A 12087-nucleotide genomic window follows, 5' to 3' on the forward strand; every position below is an offset into this window, starting at 1 on the left:
GTTGCTATCGGGTAGAACTCTCAGTCGTAACACGCCGCCAAACGTTTCGAAATGCCTGTTGGACGCTTTTTTCACGTTTGTATCCGCCTGGATTGTACTGTGAAGGAATGGATTAGGGAGGGGTTGGAAGCGGTTGTAAAAGCCGACAGCGTTTACAAATTGCTCTACTTTAGTTACGCGACTTACTGTGCACAGCGTTAGAGAATGCAATGTTACTATTCGCAGAAAGGGAATTACAGCATAAACGATAGAATACGAAATGTTATAAGCGCCTTCGATGTTGTACGCCATACGGTAAAACCGAGCATAAGTGATCGCGCTGGCGCAGCCAAGCCGTGGAGGTTTGGTAGGCGCAAGACCAGACGACAAGGGGCCGGAAAGGGGTTTGCTCTACGTTTCAGTGGCAGAACGATTGCAATTAGGACACACTAAAGCACTAAAGCAGTTGCAGGGCAGGTGCACAGGCACTCATGTCTAATCCCACACGTACCCCATCTCGAATATGCTGGTCGACCCAACGAAGCCCTTGGTGCCCCCGTCAGGGTGGAAGAAGTCACGGCAGAACTCGCTGCCATAAGAAAAAACACCGCACTCAGGCCAGACAAGGTGACAGCCCGGCTCCTATATAATCTCGACGACGATCAGGTTACATCATTAGGCCAATACTTCAACGAGAATCATTCGGATACGGGAGAACTGCCACCATCCTGGAAGGTTCCTGACATACGATTCATGCCAAAAGCCAACAAAATCTTCCTTTAAGACAAAACATCACCCAATTCCACTACCGTCATGCTTGGGTAAATTATTCGAAAGGGTCACCACCACCAGGCTTGCCAGATACTTGGAGGCCAAAAACCTGCTGCCGCCAACGCAATTCGGATTCTGGCCGCTCCTGTCAAAGCAGGACTTCCTGCTATACATATATAAAGACTTTGTCGAGAAATCTCCAAACACAAAAACCAGGGCCCTTTGAGCACTTGATATGAAAGGCGAATTTGGCAACACCTTCCACAACAGCATCCTGAGCGGCCTAGCAGATGTCAGCTGCGGTCCCAAGACATACAACTGCATCAAAGATTGAGCAAGGTGAGTGGTAGGAATTTATGACTATCTCGTTAGCATCTTTATTTGTGGCCTTTATTTTTGTGCGCTTCCCTAACGAATCTGCGCACGTCCTTTAAGCAACATGATTAATTAGAAGTGAAAGAGCGGAACCAGGTGACCGCAAGAGTTGTGTGGACGTTTATTCAACGTTGTCGCAGACCTGGTATTTAGGCGAGGCACCGCAGATCAGGTCGTAGATGAACTTGCAGCAGGAGACATCTTCACCGAGAGCCTTCTTTGGTTGCCAGAGGCTGCATCCTTTTCCTGCGAGAAAGAAGAGAAACATTTTATTTGTGTGGCTCTTGCAGCATCCAGAAATAAGCTGGAAAGACAACCATTTAGCTTTTTTTTAAAAATTCCCCGAAGAACTGATATAGCTTCATCTAATTGGTGGTCCTTAAAAAATAAATTAACTCTCTTTTATTCAATAACTGAGCACGTGTGTCACCGTCTCTGGTGCTTGAAAAGCCCACAAAGATCATACGTAGTTTCGCATTGACCCAAACGGGGACACGAGGACCAAGACTGACCATTATATCATATTCAGTTTCAGTTGTGTCCACTTTGCAACTGATAGGAATCAGTGATCATAAACTGCTCCGTGCCAAATGTAGATATCCTGCGGAAATGTGGAATTTTATTCCATAAGAAAAATTGATAACCTATCGATAAATAAGAATCCAGAGACAGATCTAGTGTTAGATGCTAACTTTTCGTTTTTCAAGACTTTGTTAGGAACCTGCTTTGTTACTGAACTATGGCTTCTTTTCAAATATAAAACATTAAAATAGCTGGGAAAATGTGTTCCTTCAACGCAGCAGTCGCCGAGGCGCTAAACGAATGCGCTATGGTATAATGCACATTTACGGCGTCTTCGTAATGGAGGCTTAAAGCGCACCAAGAGACCAGGTGACAAGGAAGGACGACCCATGGGACACACGACCATTCACTGACAACAGTTTATTTTAACCTCAGGACGGAATATAAGAGCATGGCACACATCACGCTTGCGCAGTGGGCAGAATATTCACTGATGACGCAGGTATTATAACTCCTTGCCAGTAATAGAGATCGATTACTTAGGCATAGTTAAGTTTAAGTTCTCAGTATGCAAGCAAAAATGAAATCAGTTCTACAGCAAGTTCCGCCTGAACATATATGTGAGACCTTTATCTTGAAAATGTATTAAACTTTTCAGCCTTATGCTTAAAACATACATAGCGACATTGTTACCCTGCAAACAAATATCGAAACTTTCCTCATTAGGATTCGAAGGATAGCGGTCTTTTCTGTTGGCTGTTTTCTTCAGTTATGGTCTTGCGTCTAAGATGCTTGCATTCCATTGTGAAAGAAGGTGCAGACTAAGCTTTTTGGCAATTCCGAGGCAGCCGCAAGGGTCAACAGAGGGAAACGGTTTCTTTGCCGGGCTTGAATGCAAGTCCTCAGCGCGAACAAAACCTAAAATCTCCAAGGCGTTAGCAGCAACGGCTCCAATACCGGGACACTAGAAAGAACTGAGGTGATGTTCGCGTTGTGTTCCTGGGGAACCTCGAGCCTATCTCGCAGGGGCACTGCAAGCTTGGCACAATTGTTAAAGCAGTCACGACTCCGATTCTGGAATGTTGTGTGCTCAGCTGTCCCCTCAGATTTATGATGCGATATTTGCTGATGTCCCTCGCTAGTTTTCGGATGGCGTTATACAAATTCTGCCTGCTTTTCCTGCGACAAGCGCTCATTTGTTGTTCATTGTCGGCGACAAGATGTCTCCGATACGTTACCAAGGACAGAAGGTGACATTCAGAAACGCTAATCCTGCTGATATTCCATATGTTCCCGTACTCAAGAGTAAGAGAAAACGATTGCAATACCATTGTCAATGTAGCTGTGTCGAAGCACTTTGCATCGGCTGCAATCCGTGTAGACAGAGGTCATGTTGTAGTTGATTTCCGGATCTGAAAGAGAATGATATCAAGCGAAATTTCAGCAGTTTATATCGTATTTTTATATATAAAGACATCCGCAAAGGTTTCGCGGCTCTCATTTGCAAAGAATGTGGAGCACTTTAGTTCCGTCCTGTATAAGCATTATTATCATGTTTTTCTGTGTGCATTTGTGTCTCTTGTTTACGTTCCTTCGTAGTTCCTTTAAAATTTCTTTCTGGCATGCCCCAAACCTAGGGTTTTGTGGCGTATTTAGCACGCCGAATGGCTGCAAGCATAATTAATAGGCTTATTGCCACATGCTCTGGTTTTTACTGCTGGAGCTGCGTGGTGCACCACAAAATGGCGCCTCTTACGTCACACGTATACCTCGGACACTTGCATTTGTTTGTTTCTCTTTACTTTGTTATCAAAAGTATTATCAGTACTCTCCGAAAAATATCCTCCAAAAAATACCCTGAAAAACACGATGCATGTCCTCCTTTTTCTCAACAGCTGCTTCTGGGACCTAATTCTTGCATCCTTTGCTACGGTATTAACTGTTAAACCGCCTGAAGGTAGTCCCTAGTACTAAAATGGTTGTCGCAAAGGAGTTCGTCTCCAAAAAGTCTTACCTCTCGCCCGCCGTTAGTCCCTGCCTATTCCGGTCCAAATAAGCTTTAAGAATTGCTTTAAAATTCAACGCTGGAATAATCTAAGCTTTTTACTTCAAGCTTAAATACAGGAAGCACGTTAACGTTTGCAGAGGTCACACTTGCTCAGAGATAAACATATGCAGCAAGTAAAAACTCTCAAGTTACAGTAATGCCTAAGCTAGCTTAGAACCTGTGGATTTCAGTGAGGACGGGCTGCTGCATTAAAACGATATGAACTTACCATCAAGCGATACGAAGTTATCAGCGTTCTTAACGGTGTAGCCAGGAGTAGAAATCGGTGTTGCTTTCACTTTTCTGCATAAAGAAAGGAGTTGCCAGGTGCCGCATACCACGTAATAATGAAAGACAATATTCCTCAAATATTTGGCTGTCCTGTGCAAACTACTAAACTCAGGGCAAGCTGACGTATACACAGCTCCCTAGTATCGCCAATACTGTATCTATGTCGTGATGTCACAATTACATCTCCCTTCATCGCCTTCTATACGCACGCTTGGAGTAAAGAGCGTCTATACATCAGCGCATGCAAACTCTTTGAAGCCATCCGTTCCACGATATGACGTCAGTATGACGTAGTGTTTTGTGCGTGCTCTGTTCACATGTAGGAAGCAGGGACCCACATTACTAGCATGGTAACGAAGCAGAGAAAAGCAGGTACTAATTTCAAACGTTTCATAAAAAACAAGTACATAATTTCAAGAGCTATGAACAAATGGCGAAGATTGAGCGCAGAATTATTAGAAAACGGTCTACGAATTTCATGAGGTTCATATGCTGACCAGATGCGCAAGGATTAGTAGTTGCGTCAGCGGGGAATGCAGTTTACGCGTGGATTGCGCTGGTGATTGCTATTGCGAAGACACCACGATGGCCTTCAGCAAGGTATCACAATCCTTTAATGTAGCCTCGCAGCCACATCTTTCACAAATAGAACTGTCGACCATCCCAGTTCGGAACGTGTATAGCTTTCTAAATTCAGCACCGAGCAATAGACGACACAGCAATGTTGCTTCGTGATCCGGTCTACTATGGGGAAGACGAAGGCGCAGTTCAGTGTCCAATGCCCTGAGGTGACAGTTTAAAAACTGGCCAGTGTTCCACGCAGAAAGTACGAGCTCCAGCGTCAACCTCCGTTGCTCACACGCTGCGTAAACCCTTGCTTTAGGAATACAGAGTTGAAGTCCGTCATTGTGGCCCGATCGCGTAGCCTAGTCCGCATGGTTGCTTCCTTTGATACCGCAGTGTCCTGGCATCCTTTGAAAAATGATGTCATGAGCCGTACTGTCCCACTACACTTGCCAGCTGCATCGACAATGTAATAGAAATAATGATGATAAAACGCCTGTAATGTTATCTGCAGTGATAAGAAATATATCCATAATTTCTGTCTCGGTTTCGACGTGGACGCTCCGGTATGGACAATGTAGTCCACCTGATAACGTCCTTCCAGCACCAAAAAAAGTTTGAAAAAATTGACCGTGACGTTGTTTATGGATATCAAGGCTCCTACGACAATGCCACTCTGTAAGCATTAGAAGCTGCTGAGGTCGGATGCCGCATGTACGGCTGGATACGCAGCTATTTATTGGATACGTCGCTCCAGACGCAGAGTGGACCAACGTCTATACATAGAATTTTGCGCGATATCCCACTGGGTTAATTAGTTAATTAGGTCACGTACGGCATACATGAGAGACATTCTTGCTCGTCGCGCCTACATTCACTCGTAAATGACTCCTGCTTCAAGACTGTGCTCACTCTTATGGAGTCTGCATAAACCTCGGGTAAACAGCATTCCTGGAATTACGAAGAAACTTGTGTACCATTGGCTGCTCTCAAAGATATCACGTTGGAGCATCTGCATTTTAACCACAGGCACCGCATTCATGTCTACACATATGGTTCAGTCAACTCAACCAGTTCCTCGGTGTCTGTGGTGATCCCGGTGGAGTTCATTTTGATGAAGGTGAAGGCGACCTACCACACTTCCGAAAGTGGTACGGAATTAACTAGCTGCCCATTTGGCTGCAGTTTATTTGATCAGCCAAGACACCTCAAAGGAGTGGTCAGTTCTCACTGATTCGAAAGCAGTGGTTCAAGTCCTGCAAGATGCCCTACGCCATGGGTCGCATGAACAACTGGTTGCAGAGATCTGCGAGGTGTACCACCGCGTCATATCTACACACTTTAAAGATGCTAACAAAGGGGGTGCACGGGAGTTGTTAGCGTCATCTTTTCTGATAGTTGCGTGAGGAAGTCGTCGTCAGAGATTGCGAGTTAAAATTGTGCGTACTTGAGAGCACTGCGATGCTCTTAGCAGAAGCGTGTTTCAATGAAGTGGAACTGTCGTTTGGCCATTTCACACTTTGCGTCAGTCGCTGAGTGTAACGAAAACATGGTATACCAGAGGCCCGAACAGACACACACATTTCCACATGAAAACTTTCCCCCGTGAAGCAAAGCACACTTTGCGTATGAGGTTAGCCAAAGCACAAATTGAAAATTATGCCCTTACAAGGGCAATGAATTAAAAGCTTTACTTTTTGAATGAAAAACTGCGCTATTCAGGACAAACTGAACTTGTACCTTATGAATAGATTACCGTTTTATGATGCCAAAATAGCTACTTTCAGTACGAACGGACTGTTTATAAGCTAGAGCGCGGAGGAAAATTAAGTATAACTATCACCTCATGCATGTTGTGCTTGCACAAAGGGTGCGGTACGTCTAGCCGATTTTAACAGCCGAACCTCGGAGTTACGTTACACATTCATTGACTTATTTTTACGCTGGTCACAGGGGCATTTTTGATTCTGACATTACGGGCTTCCCTCGAAGGGCTGGAAAAACTTTCGATTTTTTAATCCACTTTTGTCAGCAATAAATGCGCTCTTCTATTTGTAACAAACATCACATTAGGCGAAAGAAGCTACGAAATTCATTTTTACCCTGGACAGAAATCTTTGTTTCATGTTGTCTTTTAGTGATTAAAAAACTTTAGAGCAGAAGCCGTCTTTGCAGAACGCACCAAAGGGCATTGCTCCTTCACAGAGGTGCGTGTGGACAAACTCACCAACTGAGAGAATTCAAGAAACAGTGGCGGTTACATCGAAGGCGGTCCAGTTATGACAGAAAACAGATTGCACTCCAGCAGCGTACAATACACAGGAGAGATTTACTTTGTAAACGCCTCTCAGTAGGCTATTTTGATACTAGAACTTACGCCGTTTTGTTTCCACCATACTGCGCTTGGAGCGTGGCGGACGTCCCGTCGTAAGGCCCAATCTCAGTAACAATGAGACAGTTTAATCCTCCGTAATACGGGTCATATTCGTAGTTTCTGTATATCATGTACCACGTGTCTTCGAGCGGAAAGCACTGAAATGACGAATAAAATCGTATATTTAGCAAAAAATCCTACCTTTCCGCTATAATTACATAGCGGGGCTTATTTAACTTTTGGGTCTTGTTTTTTTTCCTCTCATAAATTAAATTTGAGCCTCTTTATTGGCACAAGTATGCGCAGCGACACGGAGTTTTTGAATAATTTGAGATTTTCCGAGAGCGTGCTGACATACAAAAGTTCACAGCGTATATTTTATCATATTCACTCTTAACGGCATATTTGGTCTCCGTTGATGTCCGCAAGCGCAAAATTGACGAGTCTTAATTTTGATCTGTTTGACATTTCTGTGCAACCGTGTAATAATCACTTCCACAAATGATTCCCAACAGCGGTTATTTTTGTTTCCCTTCTGAGATATTCGCTGTGTGTCAAGTGCTTATTTTTATTGAGTACATGTTGTTCCGGGTTCTTCTTTGGATTTTTTAGTTTTGGCCCTCAAATTTATACCGAGACGACATAACAGCAAAAAAAAAGTTGTGATGTGACTCGTGCGGGTAAATTAAGTATTCGTACTTTCGATTCTCTGCGCAACAGGGATACGCGTTGTTTTGGCTAATAATAAAAGCGCGCCACATGTGAGTCGACATATTTATACCTCTCGGCCTCTTTACCTTTTAAATGCGAAATGTATTTCATGTGCAAGATCGTTTTTTTTTCAATATAAATGCTAACAAAGCCTCGATCATCTTAGATAAACATAGCCGTGTTCTCCGTTCGTCGGGGACAGCGCCGAAAAAGAACGAAACTAACGACCGGGGCGGCTGCGTTTTTATGGAGGAAAAACGCTAAGGCGCCCGTGTGCTGTGCGATGTCAGTGCACGTTAAAGATCCCCAGGTGGTCGAAATTATTCCGGAGCCCTCCACTACGGCACCTCTTCTTCCTTTCTTCTTTCACTCCCTCCTTTATCCTTTCCCTTACGGCGCGGTTCAGGTGTCCAAAGATATATGAGACAGATACTGCGCCATTTCCTTTCCCCAAAAAACCAATTATTATTATTATTACAGATAACTTCACACAACAGAATGATAAGCAGTTGCTGAAGATTCTTATGTTACCTACAATTAGGGAGGAATAGGGCGAGGAGGAAGCACACTGCGACCAAAAATTTGCGCCGCAATGGTGGGTAAAATGGTTTTAGAAGAAAAGCGGTACCTTTGTTGGGTAACTTTTCATTAGTACAACAACTATTTAATAACTACAATGAAATGGCGTTGCTCATAATATTTTTACTCGACACGGTTCAGGGCCATTAGTTTTTGCATTTGCCATTAACCCTAAGCAGATGAGGTATACATAACCTGTAAATCTCAGGATAACAGCTTCCGGAAATTCATTGGGTGTAGGAAAGTGGCAGTAAGATTAACATTTTATCATTGCCGAAAACCCCTAGAATATATAGAGTTTCTTACGTACAGGCTGAGGCATAAGTAAAAAGACCATGCTACCCCATTCCAAGTGCATTCAAGCCTTGCTTATGGCAAATGAAGTAGAACTGCTGGCGCATGAGAAAGCGCACTAGCGTCCTCTAGTAGCATGCACAGATCATAGCTCCCAATTTCAGTAAGGCAACGCGTGGCCTCTGTCGGCATCTGTTCTTATATACCTTAATGTTAAGCCTCAGAAAAGTGATGACACCATAAATAAAATTCTCTTTTCTAGCTGATGGCTTCCCAAGGGAAGAGCTATATGATTGGCTGCGGTTTATTGACAAGGGCGAGTTCCTCTATTTTATATCCATATTCCTTTTCTCTAGAAACGCTCGTAATTTGATAGTACCGTTACTAGCTCTAAGCATCGCTGTAGAAATAACGCATGTGCAAGCACTACCAAAGAGAACACGTTAAAACGCTGTAATGAAGTTCGATGGCGTACTATTCTAAAAGCTCTGGCTCACCCCAGTGTGTCTGACGTGGGCCTGACTTTAATTTTACGAATTTGGCAGCAATTTGAATAGTACTGTTAAATGTTTTGAACTATGAATTCCACTAGCAATGACAGCCATTATAAGTCTACTGTCGCGCAGATTTCATCGAGCAGAGCACTCAAAAGCGGTGATAAAATCGGCGCGCAATTCGAACAGTGACGGAGCACAATACATGTCCAGATACGCATTCTCTCCTGTTCCCATTAATAGCCTTCGCATCTGTACTTACAGGGCGTGACAATGCAGAGTATCGCGAGGAACCACTGCATAGTTAAAATAGTAGAGAGAATTAGAGACACAGCAAAGAGGCTCTAAAGGGTTGCATCGAGTCTAAGCATATACACGTTTCTTAATTATTATTCCCCTTTTTCCTCTCTGAAAGTCAGTCATTGAACATCACACGGTGCCAACGAACTGATTTCAGACGTAACTTTCAGCGCACTTACGTTTCCCTCGTTCTGATAAGCACCAAGGTCCGGGTTATTATCGGGAAAGCTTGGGCTCCCTCCAATTGCACCAGGGAGGAACACCGCAGCGACCACCGCCGCTAATATCAAGCACCTCTCGGCCATCTTCCCTGTTCTGATACGTTCTATCCTTTCGAATATGCTGTGGGCTGCTTTGGCTTTTTTACCAACTGCAGAGGCCGCTTTTGACGACTCTCTTCCTGCCTCCAAACAGGTACGGCTCACCTGTACTGAGGCAGATTTATTCTGCTGCGCACAGCTGTGTTCAGACAAGGACAGTGAAGGCAAATAATGTATTTTGGTTTTTCTGTTCCTGCTTTAGCATCCGTCCAGATTATAAGCGGTTTTTTTTTTCATATGAACGCTTTTCAGGCATGTGCGGTCAATGCCGTTCTAAGCAGCAAGTAAAGTGGCGAATAGGTGAAAGTCACCAAACTTACATCGTAGTATTCGGCTTTTTTTTTGCTCAAGAACACACTGTATTCAAGCTTTTCTGTATGGTCAGGAGGGTATCAATCTCGTAAGCCACTACAGGTTCATAATCGTTTAAGCTAGGCAGAGAATGCGAAGGTGATACAAATGAAGTCACAACGCGTTTATTGCTCAGTTGACTGTTTCAAATTATCTTTCTTAAACAAGTAAGGAACGATTACATTAGGAAAACAAATTTATCTTGCGGTGGACTTCGGTTTGCAGATAATAATGATGGCGACTTTACATTAATGTATTTGAACACTTATAGTGTAGCAGGCTCTCATCACGCATGAAAAAGTCCGTACATAGTACAAATGTGCCGAAGGCATATTTAAACATTTGTCGTCTATAAAATTCAAATTATGTTGCTTTTGTGCATGTATTAAGTGTGTGTAAAGATAGTAAATGGGACCTAATAAAAACAGAACACCTTCCTTCCTCCGCTGGTGTGTTCCTCTTTGAAACCGTGGTAATTGGGTAGGAAAGTTTCTTGGTCTCGAAGGGAAGATAAGCCCGAACTCAGTGCCAAAAACTATTGTTGCTTTATTGGTGAAGTAGTTTTGTTTGAAACGTCAACTTAACTTGCATCCCTTGTTCCATTTATTCAAAATAAAATTAAGATTTTCCGTTGCTAAATGCTGGTGATTCAGTCAGTGTTGATTTTGCCTTCTAATAGTTCTGTCCCATACACAAGTCACAATGATTAGAGCCCCAGCATCGAAACCCAAAAAGGCTTTACGCCCCATTGCTATATTGTCTGGCTAACAATTTGAACATTTTCATCTTACCTTTTGCCCAACGATAGGCCTTGTGAAATGCGAACCTGTGTTGATTTTGCGGTCCTGTATGGTATGGTATGGTATGGTATGGTGTGGTATGATATAGTATCATATACTTTAGTACGGTATCGTATATTGGGTTTGAAGTCCACAAAGGACAAAAAAGACATGTACTATGACGAAGACTTTAGTAAAGGGCTTCGAGTTAATTTTGACCACCCGGTGTTCTTTAACGTGCATTCACAACGCAAAATAAGCGAGCTTCTTGCGTTTCGCCTCTTTCGAAACACAGCTTCTGCTTGAGCAGTTGAGCGCCCTAACCACTCAGCCACCGAGGCGGAGGCCCTGCATAGAAAGGCTTACACTGTCGGTGTTTGCAAGGACAGTCAGTGCCCTCAATAAATTGTTTCAGTTGGTTGGCGGGTTCATTGGCCAAATTTACCAGGCTGAGCTTTGTACTTTGTAAGTTTACAATCTGTTCTAAAAAGTTTTGCAGTGGTCTTGCCATATCCGGTTTCTGTTACTTCATAAACACTGTCGGATACAGAAACCAAACGAGTAGATATTTTGCACTGAACTGCAGGAAGAAATGGCCGTTTAAAAATATTTGGATGCGGCCATTCAGCTCAGTGTTTTAAGTGCAGGATTTGCAATGAATTTCACAAGCTTAGTGAGGGCTCGCATGTCTACGATTTTGGCATTCATCTGCTTTTCTCAGCTCTAAGAGGCAGGAAACATGAAGTGCCAAAAGCACAGCGAAAACATTTTCCAGCCAAAAATATCACATAACAATTCTTCTATTTAAATGAAAATAATCTTTCGCCGAAAAAACATCACTAGAAGTTCTTAGTCTCAAGTTCCTTTGTAACTTTACGCTATGACAGTACAGGCGCTAAAAGATTTGAAAGGTTAGCGAGAAAGGGACTGCATGCTCATTGCCAAGAATTATATCACTCCGGGGCCACCATACAGACAGTGTTCGTTCAGAATTCTACTCATCGCTTGTAATTTATTATAAAATATGATATGTTGGTGGTTCTTTATGCGCTCATTTTACGAACAGCATTGTAATGGCTATTATAGATTCTAAAACAAAACACAGGAAGTTCCTTAAACACTCCACAAAGTACGGTTGTTTAATTATAGTACTCGTATTCTCACCCTTTTCCGTCGAAAAGTTTTCCACTGTACGAGCAACAGGCACCAGTAATCCTACTGTCGTGTAATCAAGCCGAGTGCATTTAGAGACGGAAGTCAGGACTATTAGTGCGAGTGCACTATTAATAATAATTGGTTTTGGGGGAAAGGAAATGGCACAGTATCTGTCTCATAT

At 43.1% G+C, this 12087-nt stretch overlaps 1 protein-coding gene across 1 annotated transcript; it reads right to left on the reverse strand.

Annotated features, from left to right (window-relative positions):
* Nucleotides 1-1222: 1222 nt before the first annotated feature.
* On the reverse strand, nucleotides 1223-9742 carry LOC144101790 (uncharacterized). Its single transcript, XM_077635003.1, has 5 exons — nucleotides 9481-9742; nucleotides 6927-7081; nucleotides 3924-3997; nucleotides 2976-3059; nucleotides 1223-1371 (listed from the first exon to the last, which is right to left on the reverse strand). The coding sequence occupies exons 1-5, from the start codon at nucleotides 9604-9606 to the stop codon at nucleotides 1247-1249; spliced, it is 564 nt and encodes a 187-aa protein (XP_077491129.1). The 5' UTR covers nucleotides 9607-9742; the 3' UTR covers nucleotides 1223-1246.
* Between the last annotated feature and the right edge of the window lie 2345 nt (nucleotides 9743-12087).

The sequence above is a fragment of the Amblyomma americanum genome, chromosome 8, assembly GCF_052857255.1.
Source record: "Amblyomma americanum isolate KBUSLIRL-KWMA chromosome 8, ASM5285725v1, whole genome shotgun sequence".
Classification (NCBI taxonomy): domain Eukaryota; kingdom Metazoa; phylum Arthropoda; class Arachnida; order Ixodida; family Ixodidae; genus Amblyomma; species Amblyomma americanum.

What these genes read in the sequence shown, in the direction of transcription:
- LOC144101790 (XM_077635003.1), bottom strand. Translation starts at nt 9,606, where the DNA reads ATGGCCGAGAGGTGCTTGATATTAGCGGCGGTGGTCGCTGCGGTGTTC. An exon ending in CTTATCAGAACGAGGGAAAC is followed by an intron (nt 7,082 to 9,480) that starts GTAAGTGCGCTG and finishes TCGTCATTTCAG; the next exon opens with TGCTTTCCGCTCGAAGACAC. An exon ending in ACACAGCTACATTGACAATG is followed by an intron (nt 1,372 to 2,975) that starts GTATTGCAATCG and finishes TCTTTCTCGCAG; the next exon opens with GAAAAGGATGCAGCCTCTGG.